Source organism: Motacilla alba, chromosome 1A (assembly GCF_015832195.1).
Source record: "Motacilla alba alba isolate MOTALB_02 chromosome 1A, Motacilla_alba_V1.0_pri, whole genome shotgun sequence".
In the NCBI taxonomy this organism is placed as follows: Eukaryota; Metazoa; Chordata; class Aves; order Passeriformes; family Motacillidae; genus Motacilla; species Motacilla alba.
This window is the reverse complement of record NC_052031.1, coordinates 861,928-874,157: the sequence shown is the minus strand read 5'-3', so window position 1 is coordinate 874,157 and position 12,230 is coordinate 861,928. Positions and strand designations below refer to the sequence as shown.

Genomic DNA, 12,230 nt, shown 5'->3' with positions numbered 1-12,230 from the left:
GGCGTACAGATATTTATAGGGGTGCTCATAAGCTTTTCTCAGCAGTTTCTATTCCAAATTTTCACGTCACAATTCTATACCCTATTGTGAGTTAGTTGTTCTCAGGATGTACCCCAGAAAGGAGTATTCCCAGATGGTGGGGTCCGACTTCCGAAAGAAGAAAGAGGTCTTCCAGCTGGTGCAGCCCAGACTCCAGATGTGGGCCCATCTTTTTAATATCAAAGACTGTAAATCTCATAGCAGTGATGTCCAGCTTCCCTTGGTCAAAGCCATCAATCCTTGGGTTGATGTTCATCTTCCTTTCTCAAGCTGCTTTTTACTGTTTTGCTAAGGTGTTGAGATAAGCATGTTTCCTTTACATATATTCTAAACTTATATTTTCAAAGCTCCTTCCTACAAGCAATATTCTAAAATTATACTTCAAAAGGTCATTATTGCAAAGCTGTTCAATGCTCAGCTATGTGCAGAAAGTTCCTGTCCAGCAGCAGCATCCTTAAAGCTTTAATTAGGATGCTGTAAAGGTTAATTGCAAACAAAGGACAAGTTCAAAGGCCTTCTTTCCATGCTTTACTCCCTCAGTTATTGATTAGAATTCATCCTTTAATTGTCCCATGATCAGTTTGCACACATATCCCAATCACAGGCACACACACTGCCTGCATGTACCTGACACCAAACACAGCTTTGCATCTCACAGTGGGAGATCAGTCCCGGGAGTCCTGGTTTGGCAGCGTGTGGAAGGAGAGCTGCGGGTTGGAGGTGATAATTGTCACCTTGTGCTGATGAAAGGGCAGAGCGTGGGGAAGGGAGGAAAGCAACAAGAATGACAGGTTTGAAACGTGGTACAATATTAAAGGGTGGCAGCAGGGTGCTTTGTTCCCCTGAAGAGATGAAAGGAGGGGGTTTAAGGGAACAGGGATTTAGCAACACTCACTCCACGGAAGATCAGTGGGTTCAGGGGAGCTGAGGATTAGCAGAGCTCTGCCACATGAATTCCACGGGAATCGGAGCAGTCTGGGAGCCACCTGAGAGCTGGAGGAGCCTGGGACATGCCAAGGGACACCACCAGAGGCACTCCCAGGAGGCCACCAGACACCTCCTTCCATCTTCTCCCCTGAAGAAGCTTCTAGAAGAGAACTTTTAAGACCTGCTGAAGCATTCTGAGACCCCAGCTGTGGTTCTAGGGGAGAAAAGCAAAAGGTCAGCTGCCAGTGGAAGAGCTGGAAGTGTTTCCTGCTCTGCTGTCGGCTTTTCTGGTGGTGGGAACAGAAACTGTGCAAAGCACGTGAGGAAGGCAGTGGAAAAGGATGAGGAGTTGATAAAAGTGTGCAGATTTCTAAGAAGAAAACTGTCATATATATACAGAGACTCAGCACATACAGAAATTTGCAAAACAGCCTTACAGAAAAACTGAAACCTCTCCTGGGCCAGTTCCCAAAGGACAAGCTATAATTATGAGGTACTCCTTCCAATATTGTACCTGATTTCAGGAAGTTCTTCCTGATGAACTATCTCAGGAGCCAAAACAACAGGTGACAGAAGCTTTCAAGGACCCAGCTCAGGCCGTGTCGTTTGAGAGGGGTTGGACCCCATGCCAAACTCAATGGTTACAACTGGAGTGAGACCGAGAGCTTGGAAAGCTCCAGTACAACCCAGCAGAAAACACCTGTTTCCCTGGGTGTTCCCTGCCTTAGTGGCTTGAGAAAATCAGCTGGGAACCCAATCAAACCCCACAGACAGGAAATCATCATCCTCAGCAGGCTCTGCCCTTCTCTGCCGAGAAGAATTCCATTTTATTCAAGCAAAATGCTCCTGGTTGCTCCTCCCCAAGCATCCCTAGTGAGGGATACCTCAAACCCAGGATGGGAAACTCACAGAGCAGGAATTCCCTCAGACAGAAATGTTACAGATACCTCAAACCCAGTTTGGGAAACTCACAGAGCCGCCACAAGGAAATGTTACAGAGGAGGAATTCCCTCCAGACAGAAATGTTAGAGATACCTCAAACCCAGTTTGGGAAACATCACAGAGCAGGAATTCCCTCCAGACAGAAATGTCACAGCTCCACAAGGTCTGTCTGGCTCTGTAACATTTTGAACTGCCCTAAGAAAGGTGTAGGAAGTGTCCTGGAGCAGGTTTTGTGTAAATACCAAAGGAGCCAGATCATTCCTGCTGTCCCCTGGGCGATCCAAGCCGCTGTCACTGTTGTCACTGTGCCTTCAGCACACGGAGTGCCATGTCCTGCACTGCGGGAGCAATCCAGCTGAGCACATGAGGGCAGATTTATTCTGCAAACCTGCTTCTTCAGACTAAAAGAAATCCAAAAAAAGTCTTAAAAAACAAATTAACTCATTTCAGGAATGACATAATTTAAGGAATGAGCATTTTGCCACAATTGTGACAAAGGGACAGCAGAGGTTTTTGGAAGTGGCCATAATTCACGTGTCTGTTTCCCATTTCCTTTTTATCCCTAGGGAGATCCCAGCATGACCAGCTCAGCACCCACAGCTGTGAGATAACCCACGTTTAAAGCCCCTTTCAGGTGCACTGAGAAAACTCCAGGAAACCCCAAGGGCAATAATTATTGTGATTTAATTGCATCGCTGATACAACTTTAACTCAAACATGGGTGGTGCAACTTCTGATTTAACATCTCAGCCTGCACAGAAAACTCTTATTCCAGGCTGATTATCTCCATCCTTCACAGAGCAGGCACCTTCCTCTTAAATGATGTGGGAAAAGTGCCCCCAAGATTGGCATGACCGACTTGAATCATCCTGAGACAAGAGTATAAATTCTGAAGTTAAATACAATTTTTGGCTTGTACTAAACAGCTTTAAGCATTTTTGTTTTCTTCCATTATCCGTGTGCTGCTGTCTCCCTGCTGGCATTTCCTGTAGGACTGTGGGAGCATTGGCCTATCCTTGTATCTTCACTATTAAAAACACTCCAACATTCAGCAGTAAATGCAGGTGAACTTTTGGACATTAACGTCAAGAATTTCCACCAAAGAGAAAATTGTTCCTTTCATGGCACAGGATTCTGCTGCAGCCATGGGTTCCATTAAATATTTCCCTCATTTTTCTTACACATTTCTCTCTTTTAGTGCCACTTACAGCTCAATAAGGAGGACAAATGCTGACACTTTTTTTGCATAAAGAAGATTTCACACTTGGTTTCCTTTAGCTTAGTTGTGAATGCATCAGTCTTTAAATGAAAAAATTCCTTTTGATTGTTTCTCCTGAAATCACGTGGCAATAACCTAAAAGGAACACAGCAATTTTAGAAGCCTCTATTTTATTTTAAAGTAATTAAATATTTTTAAACTAAATTTTGTGGAGCCTAAATAAACAAACCAAAAAAAGAGAGGGAAAAAAAAAAAAGGAACAAGGTGTTTTCTCCCCAGGATCCTTTTATGGTCTGAGGCTGTTAAGGTGGGAAGGCCCTAAAAGGTTCCTCTGAGGGGACACCAAAAGGAGCAGGACTCCTGAATTCCCTGAACACCCCCAGAAAAGCACATGATTACAGTGGATAACACCCCGGGATGTAACCAACCCATCCCAGTGCTCCCCCTGGGAGGCGTTGGTCCCTGCAGGTGTCCTGGTACCTGCCAACAACCATTCCTGTGAGCTCTCAAATTCCATTCCTTTTCTCCTTTGTACGACAGCTACAAGACCAAAAGAGAGAAAAAACAGCTTATGTAATTTTAAAAATAAATATACAGAGAGTTTGCAAAACAGAGCCTTATAAAAAGACTAAAATTCAGCTTTTTGTTCTTGAAATGGCACCAGGCAAGGACAGTGAAAGATAAAAGGAGAAAGGAGTTAACCCACTGAAAACTTTATTTTCTTTCCCTCTGCTGACACTATTTAGTGCCAGCATTGAAAAAGCCTCTTGCGAGGAAGTTTTTCTTTAAAAATTCTCCACGGGAGCCTCTTTATTATGGAGATACCTTTCATGAGGAAAAGAGTCCTCAGCTCTCCATCCTCCCCTGGAGCTGGGAAGAAACAGCCAGGGCAGCTCGTCAAATGAGAACGGGGACAAAAGGATCCCTGCCCCTTCTCAAGCCTTTCTTACGCATCCAAAAATCCACCGTGCTTTTCCTCAGGTGAAATAATGTGGAAGGAGAAACCTGGCAACCCAGAAATGCTGGCTGGAGGGAAGGGAAAGGAGAGGAAGCTGCTCACACACAGCTTGAAACACCCTCAGTCCAAATGTGGTGAATAATACATTTTATTAAATTATATTTATAGTTATCATTTATATTTATAATTTATTTCTATTTATAGTTGTAATTTATATTTATTTTTATTATAGTTATAATTTATATTTGTCTTTATGTTTAAATTAATTTTTATATTAATATTTGTATTTATTTATGCCTACCACTCCCATCCCAGAGCAGCCCTGTGACTCTCCCCACCCACAAGCACACACCCCAGGATCTCCTGTGTTTTTACCAGCAGGGCTCTGGTACACAACTTCCTGCAGGAAACAGTGGCAGCAGAGCACAGGAAACCCCAACACTTCAAAAACTGAACTCCCTGCAAGGCCTGCCTCACAGAACACCACAAAGTTCCCCGTGCCGTAAAAAAGGGCAGCAGATTCCCCTCACAAACCTCTGTGTGGGTTTGGGCAGAGCAGAATTTATTCATCCTAAACTCAGCTTAAATCCTGCACCCCAGAAAAATCCATCTGGGAACCAAACTCTTACAGGCTGGGATGGAGCAGGAATAGCTGCAGCTGTCACCCTGTCACATCCACAGGAGTCGTGGCACAGCCTGCAGCACTGAGAAGCAAATCCAGCCATTTGAAGTCCAAACTTTTCTTTAGAGATGTAATTTGGTCTTTATTAACCACCAGGGAAATGGAATTACATGCAAAATTCAACTGAGAGGTGAAAGGAAAAAGGAGGGGGGGAAATAAATGTGTTTCATTTCTCAGTTTGGGGTTGCTGGGAGGGTTTTTTCATCTGCTGTCAAAGAAGTGAATGCAACTTTTCAGATGCACTGGAGAGCAGAGTCTTTGTCCTCTGCACTTCACTGCTCACCATCTGCCCACTTCAGTGGCATCATGCTGAAATCAGAATTTTTTGTTAAAGAGAGAACAAAATTATTATTTAATAAATATTCCAGTAAATTTTGGATACTGGAACTTGGAGTTTTGAAACCACTGTAGCTCCAGTTTACCACAGATGTAAAAATGGCCTTGCTCACTTTCAACCATCCTTAAGCACGCTGAGCAGTTCCTACTTCAGTGCTCAGAAACATCTGTCCCTAAAAGCCCTGTGTGGTAAATATATCATACAAAAATCTAATAATTTTGGGTTTTAATTAATTTCTTAGCTGGAGATGTTGAATACAGAGGTTGCAAGAGATCTCTGGCTTTAGCAGGCTGATGACTGGAGGAAGGAGCTGCTGTGACCGGGGACTTCCTGGTGGCTGGTGGGGAAGGAGAACACAGAGAAGGCTGAGGAGGAGACGTAGGTGCAGAGCTCAGGACAGAGTGATGCTGCAAACCACATCCCTGCGTCATCAGAGCAGGCCAGCTGCAGCTCCTGAGCAGAAACAGGAAATGCAGCAGCCTGCCCGTCCCTCCTGAGGACACGAGTTGATGGTTGGACTTGGTGATCTGTTCCAGCTCGGAGCTTTTCCATCCTGTGATTATTTTCTTGAGGTGTTGTGAGAGACTGAAGTGGCTTGTGGATTAGACATTGCTAAAATCATCAATCAATCAATCAATCAATCATCAATCATTTTGCTCACTGTAGCAAACTGCAAAGGAGCTGCTGTCCATCTGTGACCACCAGAGCCACCCCTCCCCAAACACTTCCACCTACGGGAATGTTGGGTTTTGAATCTGGGATCAGCCGAAGGTGGAACTTTTGTCCAGTTATCCCAGGTCTGGGAGGAAGGATGGATCCACAGGGGTATTGGCAGAGACACTGATGCTGCCAGCTCACACGTTCAGGGGGCAAGTTACATGTGCAGAGGAGCACAGCCCAGCTCAGGCTACAGGCTGATAAGGGACCCTTTATCAGCTCTGAACAGGCACTGCCTCTTTGTCCCTGCCCAAGGGAACTCATGGGGTAACTCCCCTGCCCTGGAATATGGGGACACTCACAGGCAGCCCCGAGGTGTTCACAATGGACTGAACTGTGCTGGAATCAAAGGCAGCTGCAGCATCTTTGAAGGTGTCAAAGAGTCCCCAGCTGTCCCCTGACCCACAGCTTTCTGTCATCCAGGGTGAAACTCCCCACTCCAGGGGAGGCACCTGGGAGTTCCCACTGAGCCTGAGTGAACACAAACCCAGATTTTGTGTTCTGTGCATTTCTCCCACCACTTATTCGAGATTTCCCCTCATCCCCCGGAGGATCCACTCTGTGACCACCAGCTGGACCAACAGAAACTGAGATTTCCACCACCAAGTCTCATCATGAGACCTGTGGGTGGTGAGATCTTCCTCCTGTTATCCTTTCCCTCTCCCTTTCCTCATATCACATTTTGTTAAGTGTTATTTTTATGTTTTCATATTGTCATATTACTGTAGATAGTAACAGCCAAAATGGCTACATGGCTGCTTTCCTCTGCAACCAAACTGCTCTAAATTAAACCCTTCATATATTACCTCCATATATAGTTATTAAACACTACATATATATTTTCTTTTTCCCCAAACATCAGTTTTACCCTTGGCTTTCTAGGGTGGGTTGTACCACACAGAGGACAGAAACCCAGTGGAGTTGGCAGCAAGCCACAAATGACAGCAGCTGGCTGAGCAGCAGTGCCACCAATTATGACTTTCCCTGGTCAAAACCTCCTCAGAGAGGGAATGTTTCAGGCTGGAGAAACAGCAGCAGGATTTCAAGGCCTTTACTGGCTTGGGTTGATGATAATTGACTGTTACCTGGAATCAGAGGGGTGGAAAGGTCTGGCAGAGATGCACAGCTCCTCTCAGTGTGGTGCTTCATGTTTTCCCCAGGGCTGTGTGAACACCCGTGGAGGAGATGCAGCACAAGGGCTCTGAATGTGCCACAGAGCTCGTGGTGTCCAGCCAGGATGTTCAGGCTGAGGATGGTCACAGTGAGTGACTGCCTGGGGGTGGGGGGCCATCACCACCTCTGCTGGGTGTAACAGAATCCCTGACAAGGCTAAGTCACATTCCCAGGATCACTGGGGATGGAAAACACCTCCAGGATCATCCAGTCCAACCTGGGGCTGAGCCCACCTTGTCCCCAGCCCAGAGCTCTGAGTGCCACATGCAGGAGTTCCTCAGACACCTCCAGGGATGAGAGCTCCAAAGCTCCCTGGGCAGCCCCAGCCAAGGCCTGACCCCCTTTCCATGGGGAAATTCCTGCTGATTCCACCCTGAGCTCCCCTGGCCCAGCCTGAGGCCGCTCCCTCTCCTCCTGTCCCTGTTCCCTGGGGCACAGCCCGACCCCCCCGGCTGTGCTGCAGGGGACAATTATCATCAAGTCCCCTCCTGGCAGGGACTTGTGCAGAGCCACAAGGTCCCCCTGAGCCTCCTCTGCTCCAGGCTGAGCCCCTGCCCAGCTCCCTCAGCCTCTCCTCACACCACTGGCTCTGTCAGTCCTTCCTGAGCTCAAGGAGGTCTCGGGACTCATCCCATCCCTAAGGAGTGGCACGGGGTGGGTGAATCCAGCCCCAGCACAGCCCAGCCCCTGGAGGCACAGTGCTCCGCGCCACGCAGACCAGCAGGGTGAAGGGCCACGGCTGAAGTGACAATGGCACAGTGTCCCCTGCCACTTGTCACTGTGCGTGAGCTGCAATCAAAGTGTCTTTGTACAGACACAGCAGGGACCGAGAAAAGTGGCAGGGGACACTGGCATTTGAGCTGAGCACTGCCGAGGGCAGGGTGGTTTAATCACAGCAGAGTCTTCACCAGCGAGTTTGGTTCTCACTTCTTTTTCTTCCCCTTCTTTTTGAGAGAGCCAGGCCAGGGATGGCCCCGGAATTCCAGGAAGGCAGCAGCGTTGTGAGAGATGTAGTAAGCGTTGAGCATGGCAGCTGGGCTGAAGAGATCCACTTCTTTCACATCCTTCTTTGTGCCCTTTTTGGACCTTTTGCCTTTGCCACCCTTGGGTTTTGCAGCTTTGCGGGCCTGCAGAGAGAAAACGACCACAGACCCACTCAGTTCTGGGTCTTGGCTGTCTCACTTTTGGGGAGAGGACTCCAGGCTGAGAGACTGAGAGAGCTGGAGGTGCTCACCTGGAGAAGGCTCCAGGGAGAGCTTCCAGCACATTGCAGGGCCTGCAGGGGCTCCAGGAGAGCTGCAGAGGGACTGGGGACAAGGTCTGCAGGGACAGCACACAGGGAATGGCTGCCAGTGCCAGAGGGCAGCCATGGATGGGATCTTGGCCATGAGGAATTCCTGGCTGGGCTGGAATTGCCAGAGCAGCTGGGGCTGCCCCTGCATCCCTGCAGTGCCCCAGGCCAGGCTGGACACTGGGGCTGGAGCAGCCTGGGACACTGGCAGGTGGTTGGAATGAGATGAGCTTTAAGGTCCTTCCAGCCCAAACCATTCTAAGGCATCCCAGAGCAGCTGGTTTGTTCTTTTTAGTCCTGCCTGGCAGAGCCCCTCACCCAGAGCCCAGTTCTTTGTGGTGGTTTTATGTGAGGACTCCAAGCATTGCCACACCTTTCACCCAGTCCCCGTTTGCTCTGCAGGCCCTGAGAACCTCTAAAGCCATCAAAGACTGAGCTGGTCCCTGTCCCCCTGTGCTCCCATGGCTAAAAAGGGTTTGTGCCCAATGGAACTCAAACATTCTCTTCCACTGATTGCTTTTTAATTACTACATGAGGGTGCAGTCCTGAGGGAACTTGGCCTGTGTTGATCCACTGCTGTGTGCCTGCTTGGATCTTAACCCAGGACAGCAGTGCTCCCTCCTCCAGCTTCCAGGGCTCTGGGATGGAGCTGCTCTCCCACCACTGCTGGTTACACAAATCCAAGCCCACGAAGGTAACATATTTTCCACATTGTCATTTCCAAAAGCTCCTTTCACAGCTCAGCACTACTCAGTGCAAAAGAGACAAACATTTGTGCTCTGCAGGGTAGAACAGAGCAAAGGGCACAATCCTCAGAATCAGCTGGAACCAAGAGTGAAAGAATATGAACAGCTAAAGAAAAGTTTTTAAAAATAATCAAATCTTCCATCTAAAACACACAGACCCTCTATTACTGAAGCAAAAAAGAGAGAAAATAAGAATGTAAACTGCAGCTGTTGGCAGATAATTTGCAGAATGAAACTACTTTTTTTCAGACATATGTTTGAGGTGGCACAAGCCTCTTAACAGAGGACAGAAACTGGACAGAATTTGTGGAGTAGTTCACATGCTGGAATGTGCCTGCCCCCTTCACAGGGACGTGCTTGTGCCCGATTCTGCAGCCAGCCAGGGACCTGAGTCCTATTCCTTGTTTGCCCAGGGTCTGTGGTGGATTTTGTGAGCACTTGTCAGCTCCTGGTGGGAATTCAGCCTGTAGCTGATCTTTCCAGATAAAAAAGATACTCACAGGCTTTATATATATACTATGTACAGAATTTTACAGCCTGCAGCCAAGAACAAGAAAAGCTAAAACTCAGAATTAGGTTTACACCTGCACACAAAGTGAATTAGGGCAGGTCAGTTCTGTCCTGCAGCTGTGGGAAGGAGCCTTTTGGATATTAACCCTTTTCTTTAAAGAGGTGTTATCAACACTTCTGAAGGATCAAAGGTGTTTTACCATGGCTGAGTCTTTTTACTGAGCAGCCAGGACTTCACATCAATCCCTGGAGATGGACCCTGCAACACAAAATTACACGGTTAGTTACACGGTGTAAAGCTCCTGCGTCTGTGTCAGTCCCCACGAAACTCTGAAGAGAAAAAGGGGGAAAAAGCAAAACCAGGGGCAGCCCTAAAAGCTGAGACTCACCTGTGAAATCAGCTGCTAATTGTCAAATTCAGGACTCGGAGCTTTTCAGCAAAGCCCTCGAGGTTTCAATGACAAGACCTCCGAGACCAAGCCCAGCCCATCCCCAGCGCTGCCAGGGCCACCACTGTCCCCAGGTGTCCCCAAGTGCCACATCCACGGGGCTTTGACACCCCTCCAGGGATGGGGACTCCATCCAGCCCTGAATTTTCAGGATAGCCAGTATAAACCCCTGGCACAACCTGAGGCTGTTTCCTCTTGTCCTGTCCCTGTTTCCTGGGAGCAGAGCCCGACCCCCACTTGGCTGCGCCCTCCCCTCAGGGAGTTGCAGCGAGCGAGCAGCTCCCTCCTGAACCTCCTTTCCTCCCCCTGCCGCAGCCCCACCTGCCTCCGTCACCGCCCCGTGTAGAAAAGGCAGAATCTCACCTTGCTGTCCCCGCATCACCACGGCCCTGCAGAGACCCCGACCCCCTTCCCCCCACGGCCGCCATGGCCTCCCCGCCCTCCCCTCAGCGGCGCGTTGCCATAGCGACCCCGGGGCGGGGTCTTCTGCTGATTGACAGCCCCATGACCAATCCGCTGTTGACGTGCCCGCCCATCGCCCAATCAGCTGCCGGGGGGCGCTTCCCGCCACTGCGGTGGTCCCGGGGAAAAGGGCGGGAAAAGCTGTGAGGGGGATGAGGGGCCTGAGGGGGGCGGCCGCCGCCATCTCACCTGCCCCTGTCCCACCCTCTGCCGAAACCCCGGAAATGTCACAAGGACGCCTCAAATGTCACAAGAAAACCCCCACCACAACCACACCGGCCTGAGAGGAGAAGAGGAGCGAGTCGTGCTTTCCAGAGGTCTTGGAAAGAGTGGTGTTTGGTGGAATATTCACGTTACTGCTGCGTGACACGGGGGAGTCTCTGTTTAAATACCTGGCTGAGCCTCCTTCACCATAAAAATATTTAAAAAACAACCTCTGCTTTGCATTCTTGCAGAGCCACAGCTCCAGACAGCAAGTCCTGAAAATGATGTGTAATTGAGGTTGGATATTTCTAATAAATCCCCATAAACTGAGGCCTGAGTTACGGGGATTCGATGGAGGTGAAGGGGGCTGAGGGAGGGGTAGGGGCACGAAGGGTTCATTTTCTTCTCCGCACCTTTTTAGACACAACAATTTTATCCGAGGGCAGTAATGCTTCTAAAGGTGAGGTGATTTTTAAATTTGGGGAAAAAATCGGGAGAGAAGAGTCTCTCCTGCATCCCTCAGCACCAGATTTTCACTTGGAAAGCACTAAAAAAAATAGGCACATGTGAAAAATATCAGTAGGGGCTGAATTCCCTTATAGGAAAAAAAAAAAAGCTCATAATTGCAGTATTGCCAAACTCCAACAAACACATCAGCGAGTCTGCCTAGATCATTTATTTTTACCTTTAATATTAACCTCTCTAAATATGCTCTCTGGTGCATAAGTAAGTTTCCTTCCTTCTTGCCTAATAAAACGTCTTGGGAGCGTAGCTCAGGGAAAAAATCTGCAGATTTGGGAGTAAAATTCTCTTGAACGAGCCTTGGATAATGAAAGAAAAAATGAAAAAATTACTGATTTCCACTCCATTCAGGGAAATTCTGTGTCATTTGTATTAACAAACCACACAGCATAAAAGAAACAATCATAATTACACTAATTATCTCATTTGAGCGCAGACAACCGTCAGGAGGCCACATTATAATTATTGAGACAAAAAGGAAGGCACAGAGCCCTGAAATGTTCAATCAAGGAGACAAAAATCATCCTGTGCAGTCAAATGTGGTGTTTGGTGGCAGAGCTTGGACCTGGCTGCAGAACAAGCTGCTGTTTACACATGCAAGGCTTTGATAAATAATTGAGGGGAGCTTCTCAAACTCCAGAGTATAATGAGCCTGACCTCATCCAGTCACTTCTGTGGCTACAAGTGGATAAATACAGAGGAAATACAGAGGCAGCCAGGACATCTCAGTGTTGTTATTTTTAGGGAAATATTCACAGCAGAAAAAGGAGGGATTTTTTTTTTTTTTAAGGCTAAATCCCCTCTCCTTTTTTTTTGTTGTTATTACCATCTCCTTTTCTCCACTCTGAAAGGAACTTTGTATGTTTGTAGCCTTCTATCCTTCACTGAAATTTGCATTAAATTCAAACAGCTCCAAAGTCGCTTAGAGAGGACTGAGAAATTAGTAACTCAATGCTGTATGCTTTACATCCCTAGGAAACAGCAAACAGCAAGGATCTATAAGAAAACAGAAGAATCTGTGCTGAGGTGCTGAAGAAAAGGTCTTACCCACA

The 12,230-nt window shown here is 47.8% G+C and overlaps 1 protein-coding gene and 1 long non-coding RNA gene across 2 annotated transcripts; both read right to left on the bottom strand.

Annotated features, from left to right (window-relative positions):
- Positions 1-7,480: 7,480 nt before the first annotated feature.
- Positions 7,481-8,710, bottom strand: SMKR1 (small lysine rich protein 1). The gene is made up of 3 exons (XM_038153594.1): positions 8,659-8,710; positions 8,229-8,278; positions 7,481-8,121 (listed from the first exon to the last, which is right to left on the bottom strand). Exons 1-3 carry the CDS (start codon positions 8,708-8,710, stop codon positions 7,918-7,920), a joined length of 306 nt encoding a protein of 101 aa, XP_038009522.1. The 3' UTR covers positions 7,481-7,917.
- Positions 8,711-8,744: 34 nt separating this feature from the next.
- LOC119708173 lies at positions 8,745-10,368 on the bottom strand. Its single transcript, XR_005258983.1, has 3 exons — positions 10,354-10,368; positions 9,742-9,800; positions 8,745-9,107 (listed from the first exon to the last, which is right to left on the bottom strand). It is a non-coding gene; the product is annotated as an uncharacterized LOC119708173 (long non-coding RNA).
- Between the last annotated feature and the right edge of the window lie 1,862 nt (positions 10,369-12,230).

Bases quoted from the DNA above. Each gene is read 5' to 3' on its own strand.
- SMKR1 (XM_038153594.1), bottom strand. From the start codon at position 8,710: ATGGCTTTAGAGGTTCTCAGGGCCTGCAGAGCAAACGGGGACTGGGTG. The intron at 8,279-8,658 runs GTGTGGCAATGC...CTCTCCTGGAGC, and splicing joins AAACGGGGACTGGGTGAAAG to CCCTGCAGGCCCTGCAATGT. The intron at 8,122-8,228 runs GTGAGCACCTCC...TTCTCTCTGCAG, and splicing joins CTCCCTGGAGCCTTCTCCAG to GCCCGCAAAGCTGCAAAACC.